The 13,014-nt window shown below is 51.6% G+C and overlaps 2 protein-coding genes across 2 annotated transcripts in view; both read left to right on the top strand.

Annotated features, from left to right (window-relative positions):
* Positions 1-248: 248 nt before the first annotated feature.
* Positions 249-7,190, top strand: timcc (TIM double twin CX3C motif chaperone). Its single transcript, XM_080216916.1, has 4 exons — positions 249-353; positions 3,027-3,167; positions 5,060-5,266; positions 5,812-7,190. The coding sequence occupies exons 1-3, from the start codon at positions 261-263 to the stop codon at positions 5,246-5,248; spliced, it is 423 nt and encodes a 140-aa protein (XP_080073042.1). The 5' UTR covers positions 249-260; the 3' UTR covers positions 5,249-5,266; positions 5,812-7,190.
* A 5,389-nt stretch (positions 7,191-12,579) lies between these two features.
* LOC145361415 (STE20-like serine/threonine-protein kinase) overlaps positions 12,580-13,014 on the top strand; it is a 47,651-nt gene continuing 47,216 nt past the window's right edge. Inside the window, exon 1 of the mRNA XM_080217145.1 lies at positions 12,580-12,732. Coding sequence (XP_080073271.1) covers positions 12,580-12,732 — 153 coding nt within the window. The remainder of the gene's footprint in view (positions 12,733-13,014) is intronic.

The following is a 13,014-nucleotide window of genomic DNA, read 5'->3' on the forward strand; positions in this document are numbered from 1 at the left end:
CTGGATCCTGTATCCAAGGAGCTCCTTTCTGGGTAACAGTGGGGGAGAGTTTTCCCAATTCCCAGTTGGGAAGTTGGGAATGCTGCTGAGCTGAGCTGCCTGTTGTTGCTCCTCCGGGGCAGAGGGGGCGCTGCCGGGGGAGGTGCGGGGCCGCTGCCGGGGGTCAGAGTGTGCGGCAGCGTGGGGCAGACACGCAGGGTGACACAGAGGGTGACAGACTGTGAGAGAGAGTGTGAGGCGGGGGGGGTGGGGGGCTGGCCATGGAGGGCCCGCAGCAGCAACAGCAGAACCTGCAGCGGGAGGTGGACAAGATGGTGCAGAGACTGGAGAGAGAACAGATCAGAGGCATGCAGGTGAGGGGGAGGGGGAGGGGGAGGGGTGAGGGGTGGAGAGAGGGTGGGGGGGTGAGGGGTGGAGAGAGGGTGGGGGGGAGGAGGGGGTGGGGTGGGGGAGGGGGTGGGGGGGAGGAGGAGGGAGGGGGGTGGGGTGGGGGGAGGAGGGAGGAGGTGGGGAGGTGGGGAGGAGGAGGGAGGGGAGTGAGGGGAGGGAGGGGGTGGGGGGTGAGGGGAGGGAGGGGGTGGGGGGTGAGGGGAGGGAGGGGGGGTGAGAGGAGCAGGGGAGAGGGTGAGGGGAGGAGGGGGTGAGGGGAGGGAGATGGAGGAGGGAGAGGAGAGGGGGAGGGGAGGGGGGAAGATGGGAGGGAGAGCAGATCAGAGGGATGCAGGTGAGAGGGAGAGGGGAGGATGGCTGGGGGAGAATGTGAGGGTCAGATGAATGAGGGCACGGTTTGGGGTGATGTGGGGGAATGCAGTGAGGGCGAGGGGAGTGTGAGGGTCAGATAATGAGGACAGGGCTTGGGGTTAAGAGGGGAGAGCAGAATGGAGGCGGGATGGAGGGGAGGCAGGGTTTAGGCTGGGGTGGGGGGCGACCAGCTTGTCCAGCGGGTTGGAAAGGGGCAGAAGGAGGAAGCTTATCTGAGGGACAGTGGGCCTGCCTGTGGGGAGTAGCGGGGAGGCACATGCCATGTGCCCTCATCTAGGGAGGAACAGGAGGAGGCTATTCAGTGAGATTGTGGCTGATCTTTATCTAACACCATCAGCTGGCCCTGCTTCCTTGTCTCTTTGTGTCATTTTTATCAGACTCTTATTAAATATGCAATTCCTTCAGTCTCAAAAGCTGTTTGTGGGGTGGGGGAGGGCAGGGTGGAGAGTTCTCGATAGTCTGCCTAGTTGGGTTCTGAGGCGACAGAGATGCTGACTGGTGGACATCCCTAAAGCTTGCTTTTTAGTTTTAAAGTTTATTTATTCGTGTCACAAGTAGGTTTACATTAACACTGTAATAATACTGTGAAAATCTACCTAGTCGTCATACTCTGGCGCCTGTTTGGGTTACACTGAAGGAGAATGTAGCACCTCACCAGCACATCTTTCGGACTGAGAGGGGAAACCGGAGGAAACCCACGCAGACACAGGGAGAACGTGCAAACTCCACACAGACAGGATTGGGAATCGAACCCGGGTCGCTGGCACTGTGAGGCCGCAGTGCTTACCCCCCCACCCCCCCGAAGTCTACTCCTGCGACTGAGCTCTGAGTAGAGAATTTGCTTTAGGAATCTGGTATTCAGCATACAAACCATGTCCCAGAAGCATATGAGGGGTGTTGGGGGGTGGGGAAGAACTCACTGCTCCCCAGTAAACTGTGACCTTCGTCTCAAGTTTGACTATGAACTAACAGCGAGTCCATTATCCTGTTATCATTGCACGGGCAAGGGTCACTCCTGAATATCAGCACGTTGCCCCAGTGGGAGCTTTCTGCTTGGTCCCTGCAATCTCAGTGCGTACAAATACATCAAACTCACTGAATAAATAGCTGACATTTATTTATTAGTGTCACAGGTCGACTTACCGCAGTGAAGTCAGGATGAAAATCCCCTAGTTGCCATACTCCAGCATCTGTTCGGGTGCACGGAGGGAGAATTTAGCACCTAACCAGCACATCTATCGGACTGTGGGAGTAAACCGGAGGAGCAGACACAGTTGGGGAGGGGGAGAATGTGTAGACACCGCCCAGACAGTGACCCAAGCCGGGGATCGAACCCGGGTCCCTGGCGCTGTGAGGCAGCAGTGTTAATCAATAGGCTGGGACTACCCAGTTCTGCAGTAAGCGTAGCCCAGGGCTCTGGCACTGCAGCTGTGCACCTGCACTTAACCCTGAGCTGGGTCAGGGCACTTAAAAGTAACTGGGGCCAGTGTTTCTGGTCCGTGACACAAGCAAGCCAGGATTTCACTGCTCCTTAACCCTTGGACAGATAAACAGGAGCTAAGACACAAACTAGCCATTACAGTAGACCACCCACCTCTTCCTCTGATAAGGGTGGGCAGAGCGGGTGCATCAGTTGACTGCGAAGGCCCATATGGTGGAAAAGCTTGCAACCTGGCATCGAGCAGTGGTTAGCACTGCTCCCTCACAGCACCAGGGACCCGGGTTCGATTCCTGGCTTGGATCACTGTCTACGTGGAGTTTGCATATCCTCCCCCATGTCTGTGTGGGTTTCCTCCGGGTGCTCCGGTTTCCTCCCACAGTCCAAAGATATGTAGATTGGGTGGATTGGCCATGATAAATTGTCCCTTAGTGTCCACAGATGTGTGGGTTAGGTGGATTGACCATGCCAAATTGCCCCTTAGCGTCCAGGTTAGGTGGATTGGCCATGCTAAATTGCCCCTTAGTGTTGAAAGATGTGTAGGTTAGATGGATTGGCCATGCTAAATTGCCCCTTCGTGTCCAAAGTTGCATTGGATGCCGGGGAAATATGTGGGTTTGTGGGAATAGGGCCTGGGTGGGATTGTTGTCAGTGCAGACTTGATGGGCCAAATGGCCCTCCTGCACTGTAGGGATTCTATGAGTTCTATGATTCTATAACTCGAACAGTGAGGATAGGGAATAAATGAGGTGTTTGATTGCATTGAAGTGTTCTGTCGTGCAAAGTTCATGCGACTGATGTCTGTATGTTGGAACTGCCTGTCCAGGGGAAGATGTTCCGGTGCAGTGCGGACTGCTGTGACAACGGGAATGCCTCCATGGAAGAGGTACATCAGTGTATCGAGCGGTGTCACGCCCCTCTTGCCAAGGCCCAAGCTGCTGTCACTGGTGAACTCGAGAGATTCCAGGTAAGAGACACTCAACCCAACACATGAAACAGCATGCGCTTTTTAACGTAATGCTCACTGGGACAGGGAGAGAGTTTTGGAGGTGTCACGGTGGGTTAGCGCTGCTGCTTCACTGCACGAGGGTCCCAGGGTCGAGTCCCGGCTCAGGTTACTGTCTGTGTGGAGTCTGCACATTCTCCCCCTTGTCTGTCGTCTGAAAGATGTCCTGGTTGAAGTAGTTTACTTATTCATCACAAATAGGCTTGCATTAACACTGCAAGTAAGTTACTGTGAAAACCCCTTTGGGTTACACTGAGGAAGAATTTAGCTCCTAACCAGCACGTCTTTTGGACTGTGGGAGGAAACTGGAGCACCCGGAGGAAAGCCACGCAGACACGGGGAAGAACGTGCAGACTCCACACAGACAGTGGCCCAAGCTGGGAATCGAAGCTGAGTCTCTGGCATTGCGAGGCAGCAGTGCTAACCACTGTGCCATTGTGTCGCCTCAAGAAATGGGTATTTCGCCTTGTGCAAGTGCAAAGATCACTTTAAAGGGATTTAGGCAGTGCTGGGATTCGAACCCAGGATCTCCTGTTTATTCGGCAGGTGCTTTAACCAACTAAGCCACAGGGCCTGACATGCTAAATAGTCTCTGTGTACCTGAACAGGTGCCAGAGTGTAGTGACTCGGGGATTTTCATAGTAACTTCATTGCGGTGTTAATGTGAGCCTTCTTGTGACACTGATAAATAAGTTTAAAACTTACAGGCACCGTCTCAAGTGAAATGGAAGTGTGGAACCGAACACAAACAGGTTCTTATTGATCAGCGGAGCAGTCTCGAGGGGCTGAATGGCCCACTCCTGTGGGTATTATTTGATAAGAATGGTGTTGCAAATAAAGCTGTTCTTGCTGGACACACAAGATGGGCAGCACGTTGGCACAGTGGTTAGCACTCTGCCTCACAGTGCCAGGGACCTGGGTTCGATTCCCAGCTTGGGTCACTGTCTGTGTGGAGTCTGCACCTTCTCCCCATGTCTGTGTGGAGTCTGCACCTTCTCCCCGTGTCTGCGTGGGTTTCCTCTGGGTGCTCCCGTTTCCTCCCATAGTTGGAAAGATGTGGGGGTTAGGTGGATCGACCATACTAAATTGCCCCTTAGTGTCAGACGGACTAGCTAGGGTTATCGGGCCTGGGTGGGATTGTGGCCAGTACAGCATCAGTGGACCGAACGGCTTCCTTCTGCACCCATTTCAATTCAGCTCCGAATTAGAAGGAGAGGCTGGATGGGCTGGGACTTTCTTCCCTGGAGCGTAGGAAGGTGAGGGATGACCTTACGGAAAATCACGAGGGGCAGAGATAAGGTGAATGGCTGAGGCGTTTTACCCAGGGTAGGGGAATCCATAACTAGAGGGCATAGGTTAAAGGTGAGAGGGGAAAGGGGACCAGAGGGGTAACTTTTTCACTCAGGGTGGCGTGTGGAATGAGCTGCCGGGGAGGGATAGAGACAGGCACACTGACAACGTTTAAAAGACATTTGGACAGGGTATATGGATGGGAGAGGTTTAGAGGGATATGGGGCCCAAACGCAGGCAAATGAGACAAAATTCAGTTTGGGCAACCTGGCCAGCATGGAGGGGATGGGCCGAAGGGCCTGCTTCTGTGTTGGCTATCTCGATGACTTGTCCCGGAGCTTGTGAACGAAAGGACCCCTCGGTTTGCAATGCGAGATTTGGGAATGAGACCTGAGTGGGTTCAGGGGAGGCGGTGAAAGCACAGACCTTTCTAGGGTGAAGGCTGGCAGAGGGAGAGTGTTCTGTGTCACCAGTCAGCGGCCCGAATGGATTGATGCCCGATTGCGAGGAAAAAAAAGGGAGGGATGCGTTTCTCAGCCCGTGTTTGTGTCTGCTTGTTACAGAACCGGCTGCAGCGTTGCATAATGGACTGTAACGACAAAGGCCGGGACGCCTTCAACTCCGGGATCAAGGAGCCCGACGTGCGGCTAAAAGTGGAGTCGTGCGTCACCAAGTGCGTGGGCGATCATGCCGCCCTCATCCCGAGCATGACCCGAACACTAAAGGAATCGCTAACATCCATAGCGAAATGAGGCTTGGACCAAAGCCAGGTAATTCCCACCCACCCACCCTCTGTCCCCCCCCGCCCTTTGTTGAAGAAGGGGAGGGGATGGGGTGGCGCACTGAAGTAGGGACATCACAGTGAACCAATCTCTTCCCATATCCCCAAGCAGCACGCTGCAAACCACCCACTCCAAATCATGGAAGGACAACCCATCCTGGTGGGATCTGCCCAACCCGTGGCCATGACGCAAACTGTGGACTCCAGTCCAATGCTGATAGGAGGAGAGGGCCAGGGTGGGTGCCAGGATCGTAGCCAGGTGGGCCATGGTCTCCGCGTGATATCTCGGGCAGCGAGGCAGAGTTGATTCTCTCTATCTGTCTCGCCAGGCTGAGCCCCCGATGCTCAAACCAGCACGGGGTCAGCTGGGCATCAGATTCCCCCTTCCCCAGTCTCACACCAAGCTGGTTCTGACGACTTTGAGGGAGAGAATGAAATGTCAGTGGAACTGATTAGTTGAGTCACCCTGATACTCATTCTCACCTCTCTCTCTCTCTCTCACACAAACATGTTGATCCACTGACTGTTGTACAGACAGGAAGCACGCTGATAGTGCCGATGACTATCGTGACTGATGCTGAACTGGAAGCAAACTTCCTACAGGGCCTAACGTGTTGTGGAGGGGGGAGGAAGTGCCACTCCGGTTATGAACTCAATTGAGTTGCACTTTGCGAACCTCTGTATTTTTCCTCACTCTTTGCTTGGGTCTGTCTGGGGGTCGATGGGGTTGGGGATGGACTCGGCACAGATTTTGTCTGTTTGGTGCTCCGAAATCTGTGTGCTTATCCCCGTAGATTTTGATTTCTGCTTTTTCAAAAATCTGATTGATTGTAATAATGGATAAAGTACTTGGTACCAGGCAACAGCAGACAAATGCTAAATATTTCTCAGGGGGGAGGCAATAACCGTGCTTCTAACTACCCCACCCTCACTACTGCCCCCCGTCCCAGAAACACATCCATTAGCTGCTGCGTTCCCCCTGCCTCCCGCCCCACTTTCTGTGATTTTTTTTTTACCCCTCACTTAATGTTTGTGTTTGACGGTTCTGCAATTTGGATTCTGCCAATCAGTGTTGAGTTCTATTAGTTGAGTGCATCAGTTTCCCTCTGGGTAGTGCGTTGTAAATGGTACGGCGCCCTGCAGTCACAGCCTGGCAGGCGAAACGGGAATATTGCTGACAGGAGAGGCGTGTTGCCGAAACATTTCACCTTGCCAGCGGAACTGCACCCTTCGTTGCCAGAGTTTGAAATTCGGCATTCTTGTGTTTGTCCTGGTGAGTGCAAGTTGAAAAACTTCAGCGACCCGTCTCTTTTCACGAGTTCGGAAGCGGCGACGTTATTTCGTATCTGCCTGGCGAACTGTTATTACTGATCGCATCTGTGCGTAAGTCTCGAGCTTGGAGCTGTCCCCAAATTCTCCCTCGCCCCTCAATTAAAAGAAGTCACATCACATTCGGACAGATTCCACTGAGCTGGCCTCCAGAATATGCTTGATTCTACCCGAATTCTGATACCATCAACCATAAAGAAGCCAAAGCGAATTGTGAGTTTGCGCGGTTCTTTAAAACCTTGCCCGAGAGCCGTGTGATGAGTGGGAAGGTTGTTGTCCTCCTGCTCTGTGCTGCTGCTAACTACAACTGCCCCGTGTCTCACGTATGAGCCTCAGAGATTGATAAAGACAATTTGAAAGTCCTCCCCTGAAAGCAGGGACCAAAGAAAAATGCCGTTGTTTGTCGGTGTGTGTCACCAAAGGTGCAAGTGTGGGGCCTTTACGTTATGAAGGAGCTACCACGAGCGATGTGCTGTGAAGACTTTTCGTCCTGGTGCCCACCTTCAGGCTGGAGTTGGTTTAACTGTGAAGTTTTCTTACGTGTGGCCTTGTGTGTGTGTGTGTGTCCAATTAAAAAAAAGAGATTTTGAGCATTTGTCTTTCATGTGTTTGATTTATCTGTGTATGCAGGCCACGCTTTGAACATCCGTTCCTAAGATATAGGAGCAGAACTAGGCCATTCGGCCCATCGGGTCCGCTCCGGCATGGTAGCTAACACTGACTCAGCAGTGGAAGCAAGATAGTGAGGGTGATGAGCTTCAGGGTGAAATGGGGAGAAGACTTAAATGAGGTGGCGCAGTGATATTGTCACTGGATTCGTAATCCTGCGACCTGGGGTAATGGAACCCGGGTTCGAATCCCACCACGGCAGATGGTGGGATTTGAATTCAATAAAAATCATCTGGAATTAAGAATCTACTGATGACCATGAAACCATTGTCGGAAAAACCCCATCTGGTTCACTTCAGGGAAGGAAATCTGCTATCCTTACCCGGTCTGGCCTACGTGTGACTCCAGAGCCACAGCAATATGGTTGACTCTCAACTGATGTTGATTTGATTCGTTATTGTCACATGTATTAGTATATAGTGAAAAGTATTGTTTCTTGCAGGCTACACAGCCAAAGCATACCATTCATAGAGAAGGAGAGGAGAGAGTGCAGAATGTAGTGCCCTCGGCCAGCCAGGGATGGGCAATGAATGTTGGTCATCCAGCAACGCCCATGTCCCACATATGACAAATGCAGATAAGTGTAAATTACTCCACTTTGGGTCAGCATGATGGCACAGTGGTCAGCGCTGCGGCCTTTCAGAACCAGAGACCTGGCTCCATTCTCGGCTTGAGTCACCACCTGTGCAATCCTCCCGGTGCCTGATTGGATTTTTTTCCGGGGCCTCCAGTTTCCTCCCACAGTCCGAAAGACATGCTGGTTAGGTGCCAAATTCTGCCTCAGTGTACCGGAACAGGTGCTGGAATGTGGCAGCTAGAGCATTTTCACAGTAACTTCATTGCGGTGTTAATGTAAGCCTCACTTGTGACGCTAATAAATAAAAAAGAACAGTTAGTGAAGTTTGAATGCAATAAAAAATATCTGGAATTAAGAATCAATGATGGCCATGGAACCATTGTCGGAAAAACCCATCTAATGTCCTTTAGGGAAGGAAATCTGCCGTCCTTACCCAATCTGGCCTCCACTTGATTCCAGATGCCAAAACAATGTGGTTGACTTTTAAATTCCCTCTGAAATGAATGCTGGCCCAGCCAGCAATGCCAGCATCCCATGAATAAATTTTTAAAATTATTGCACTTTGGATGGAATGATGTGCTGGTGACATGTTATGGTTCACTCAGAGTCCAGGATATCTCCGCTACCTCCTTCAATTACATTCGTCTGTATCAGATTTCCCACACAAACAGGCCATTCAGCCCATCCGGTCAATGCTCTGCCCCAGCCTCTTCCCATCTTTTCTCATCTAAATCTACCGTCCTCTCTTTCCCTTCTCCCTCATATGTTTGTCTAACTCACCCTGAAATACACCCACACTGTTCACTTCCACCACTCCCTGCAGCAGCAAGTTCCACATTCTCCCCATTCCCTGGATTTCTCGGTGTCTTATCTCATATTGACGACCTCTCGTTCTGCAGTTCCCCCACAAGAGCAAACATTCCCTCTGTATCCACTCTGTCAAAAACCTTTCCAAATTTTAAAGCGCTTGGCTAGCTCATCTGATCAGCCTTTTCTCAGAGAACCAACCAGCCGACCTGTTCACTTTTACTGACCCAAGCATTTCAGATATCTTCCTTGTAAATCTCTGCTTCTTCCTCCAATGCTGCCACCTCAGAAAAACATGGAAGATCAGGCAGGAGGAGACCATTTGGCCCTTCGAGCCTGTTCTGCCACTCATCACCATCATGGCTGATCATCCAACACAACCTGATCCTGCTGTCTCCCCATAACCTTTGACCCCATTCGCCCCAAGTGCTCGAATCCCTACAGACCAGAAGGAGGCCATTCGGTCCATTGACGTTACACTGACTCTGTGGCGAAGCATCCCACCCAGGCCCTATTCATGTAACCCCACATATTTACCCTGCTGATCCCCCAACCCACAATTTTTGGACATTAAGGGGCAATTTAGCATAGCTAATTCCCCAACCTACACATCTTTGGCCACTAAGGGGCAATTTAGCATGGCCAATCCACCTAACCTACACATCTTTGGACACTAAGGGGCAATTTAGCATGGCCAATCCACCTAACCTGTACATCTTTGTACTCTAAGGGACAATTTAGCATAACCAATTACTTGTAACCTGCCCATCTTTGGACACTAAGGGGCAATTTAGCATGGCCAATCCACCTAACCTGCACATCTTTGGACACTAAGGGGCAATTTAGCATAGCCAATCCCCCTAATCTACACATCTTTGGAGTGTAGGGGGCAACCGGATCACCTGGAGGAAACCCAAGGAGGCTGCCTCACAGCACCGGATACCCGCATTCAATTCCCGGCCTCGAGTCACTGTCTGTGTGGAGTTTGCATCTTCTCCCCGTGTCTGCGTGGGTTTCCTTCGGTGCTCTGGCTTCCTCCCACAGTCTGAAAGACGTGCTGGTTAGGTGCTAAATTCTCCCTCAGTGTAACCCGAACAGGAGTGTGGCGACGAGATTTTCACAGTAACATCATTGCACAGCTTTTAGACCCAGAAACCAGAGTGCTACCCACGTAGAAATCGAGACAGGCAAAGCAACTTTGTTCATCAATCGAAGTTACACTAATAAGTGTGATTCACACGGAGAGACACCAGAGAAATTTAATTTCAATGAAAACTCTCGGCTTCATTGATAAATCTTATTCCTTAACCTAATTTTTAAACGAGTTTATCATTTATTAGTCACAAATCGGCTTTCATTAACACTGCAATGACGTTACTATGAAAATCCCCTAGTCGTCACACTCCGGCGCCTGTTCGGGTACACTGAGGGAGAATTTAGCACCTAACCAGCATGTCTTTCAGACTGTGGGAGGAAATTGGAGCACCCAGAGGAAACCCACGCAGACATGGGGAGAACGTGCAAACTCTAGACAGGCAGTGACCCAAGCCGGGAATCAATTCCCAATCCCTCGTGCAGTGAGACAGCAGTGCTTCTTAACGAAGACCAACAAATAATCACACAGCCCTCAGAGCAACCTGCCAGCCTCTTAAACATATAACATAACTGAGCTGTCGAGGTGATGACACGCGTTCCGCTGAAGGTCGCATGGTCTCTCTCCAACACTTGATCTTTGAAATCTTTTAGTGCGAAGCACCAGAAATTCCTGGCTTTCCGATCATTCCCATCTTCCTGCTGAAAATGCATCCATCTGTGCATTTATGTAGCGCCTTTTGTTTTTGAAGTTTAATCTTGATAAGGTGCTGGAGGAGAGAATTATTGACCTCTACCTTCTTGGAAGACGAAGGAAATTTGGCATGTCCGCTACGACTCTCGCCAATTTTTACAGATGCACCATAGAAAGCATTCTTTCTGGTTGTATCACAGCTTGGTATGGCTCCTGCTCTGCCCAAGACCGCAAGGAACTACAAAAGATCATGAATATAGCTCAATCCATCATGCAAACCAGATTCCATCTACACTACCCGCTGCATCAGGAAAGCAGCCAGCTTAATTAAGGAGCCCACGCACCTCTGACATTCTCTCTTCCATCAGGAAAAAGATACAAAATTCTGAGAACACATCATAACCAAGGGGGAGTCTAAATAATTAATGGTTCCAAGGAGATGGATATATTTCTGAAAGAAAGCGGGTTAAAGGGATACGGGGAACGGGTGGGGAGATGGATTTAAGATCAGGGAGAGATCAGTCATGATCTGATTGAATGGTGGAGCAGGCTCAAAGGGCTGAAGCAGCTAGGTGTGGCTCCTGCTCTGCTGAAGACCACAAGAAAGTACAAAAGGTTGTGAATGTAGCCCAATCCATCAAGTAAGCCAGCCAAAGATGTGAAGGTTAGGTGGGTTAGCCATGCTAAATTGCCCCTTAGTGTCCAAAGATGTGCAGGTTAGGTGGATTGGCCATGCCAAATTGTCCCTTAGTGTCCAAAGATGTGTAGGTTAGGCGGATTGGCCGTGCTAAATTGTCCCTTAGTGTCCAAAGATGTGTAGGTTAGGTGGATTGGCCATGCTAAATTGTCCCTTAGTGTCCAAAGATGTGTAGGTTAGGTGGATTGGCCATGCTAAATTGTCCCTTAGTGTCCAAAGATGTGTAGGTTAGGTGGATTGGCCGTGCTAAATTGTCCCTTAGTGTCCAAAGATGTGCAGGTTAGGTGGATTGGCCATGCTAAATTGTCCCTTCGTGTCCAAAGACGTGCAGGTTAGGTGGATTGGCCACGCTAAATTGTCCCTTAGTGTCCAAAGATGTGCGGGTTAGGTAGGATTGGCCATGCTAAATTGCTCCTTCGTGTCCCAAGACGTGCAGGTTATGTGGATTAGCAGGGTCAATGTGTAGGATTACAGGATGGTAGATAGTGGGCTTGGTGCTGCGTCAGAGTCGGCACACTCGATGGGTCGAATGGCCTCCTTCTGCACTGTAGGGATCCGATGAAACATGAGTCACTGCGATACCGACAGGCAAATTTAATCTGGGATTGTTCTGCTGATTGGGGTGAGCTCGCTGGACAGGAGAACCAGAGGCATCTCCAATATCGGCCTCAATACTCATTGCACTGACAACTTCTCTTTGCCACACAGGCAGCCTTCTCTGATCTTATAAACTGAAGTGAGACACTCTTTCCATTCATGCCTGTCACCTCAAGGTAAAAGGTGCTCAATGAGGCAGCAAACCACTAAGGGACCGTCTCTGAATTGCACCACCCCTCTCAAGCGCCAAAACACCCCCTGTGACTGTCGCCCGGAGTTGCTTTGGGGACGGCATCCCCTCACGGGGGTCTCGTTTCGATTTGGAATCAGTCCCCTCCCGTCAGGATGGGAGAGGGCGCGGGGTTGAGTTGGGAAGGATGCGCGGGGTTTGGGCACGGTGCCTAAGGAGCTAGACTTTGGCAGCGCTCTGTATGTTAAAATGAGTCAAATCCTTCCGGCCACAGACCCGACAAGCGCACCTCGCTGAGGAGCGCTCGCTACAAACCTCTGCCTCTGACAGCCTCGTCGCGAAGGGGGGACGACGTGTCTTTTCACAAGCGACGCACCCCTCCCCCCCCCCCCACTTCCCCGTACCTGAAAGCGTTCAAAGATGCTCTCCCCCGGCAGCGCCAGCGCTCCTTCCGAATTCGGTAAGCCTCCACGCCACGCGGAGTGAAGTTACACCCGGCGTTTCGAGGGAGACCGGCGATGGTTCGTCTGCCACAGGGGAGGCTGGCATAGCTTTCCTTTACTGCCGCAATCTCTCTCTGTCGATTTTGGCTGACGGAGGACGGGGGGTGGGGGGGTGGTGGGAGGGGCGGCGGGGAGAGGAGACGCAGAATGGCTTTCTTCAGCTTCATGAAGCTTTTTAAACTGGCTCCGGAGAAGAAGAAGCCCAAAGAGTACCGGCACCTGAAGAGAGGCGTGGACCCCCAGGACGTGTGGAAAGTGATCGGAGAACTGGGAGACGGAGCGTTCGGCAAGGTTCTCAAGGTAGGGACGAACACGGTGGCTCCGCTGCTCTAGACAGTGCTCAGATTACTCTGGGGAGATGAGTTATCAATTCCACCCCCCCCCCCCCATCCCGATCCCCAGTTCCACTCCCTCCCCCAGGTAGGCACAGTGGGTTGGCGCTGCTGCCTCGCATGGCCAGGGACCCGGGTTCGATTCCCGGCCTGGGGAATCGCTGTCTGTGTGTGGAGTTTGCACCTTCTTCCCCCCCGTGGCTGTGTAGGTTTCCTCCCACACTCCAAAGATGCGCAGGTTAGGTGGATT

This window comes from Carcharhinus amblyrhynchos, chromosome 34, assembly GCF_965287045.1.
Source record: "Carcharhinus amblyrhynchos chromosome 34, sCarAmb.v2.hapA, whole genome shotgun sequence".
Lineage (NCBI taxonomy): Eukaryota > Metazoa > Chordata > Chondrichthyes > Carcharhiniformes > Carcharhinidae > Carcharhinus > Carcharhinus amblyrhynchos.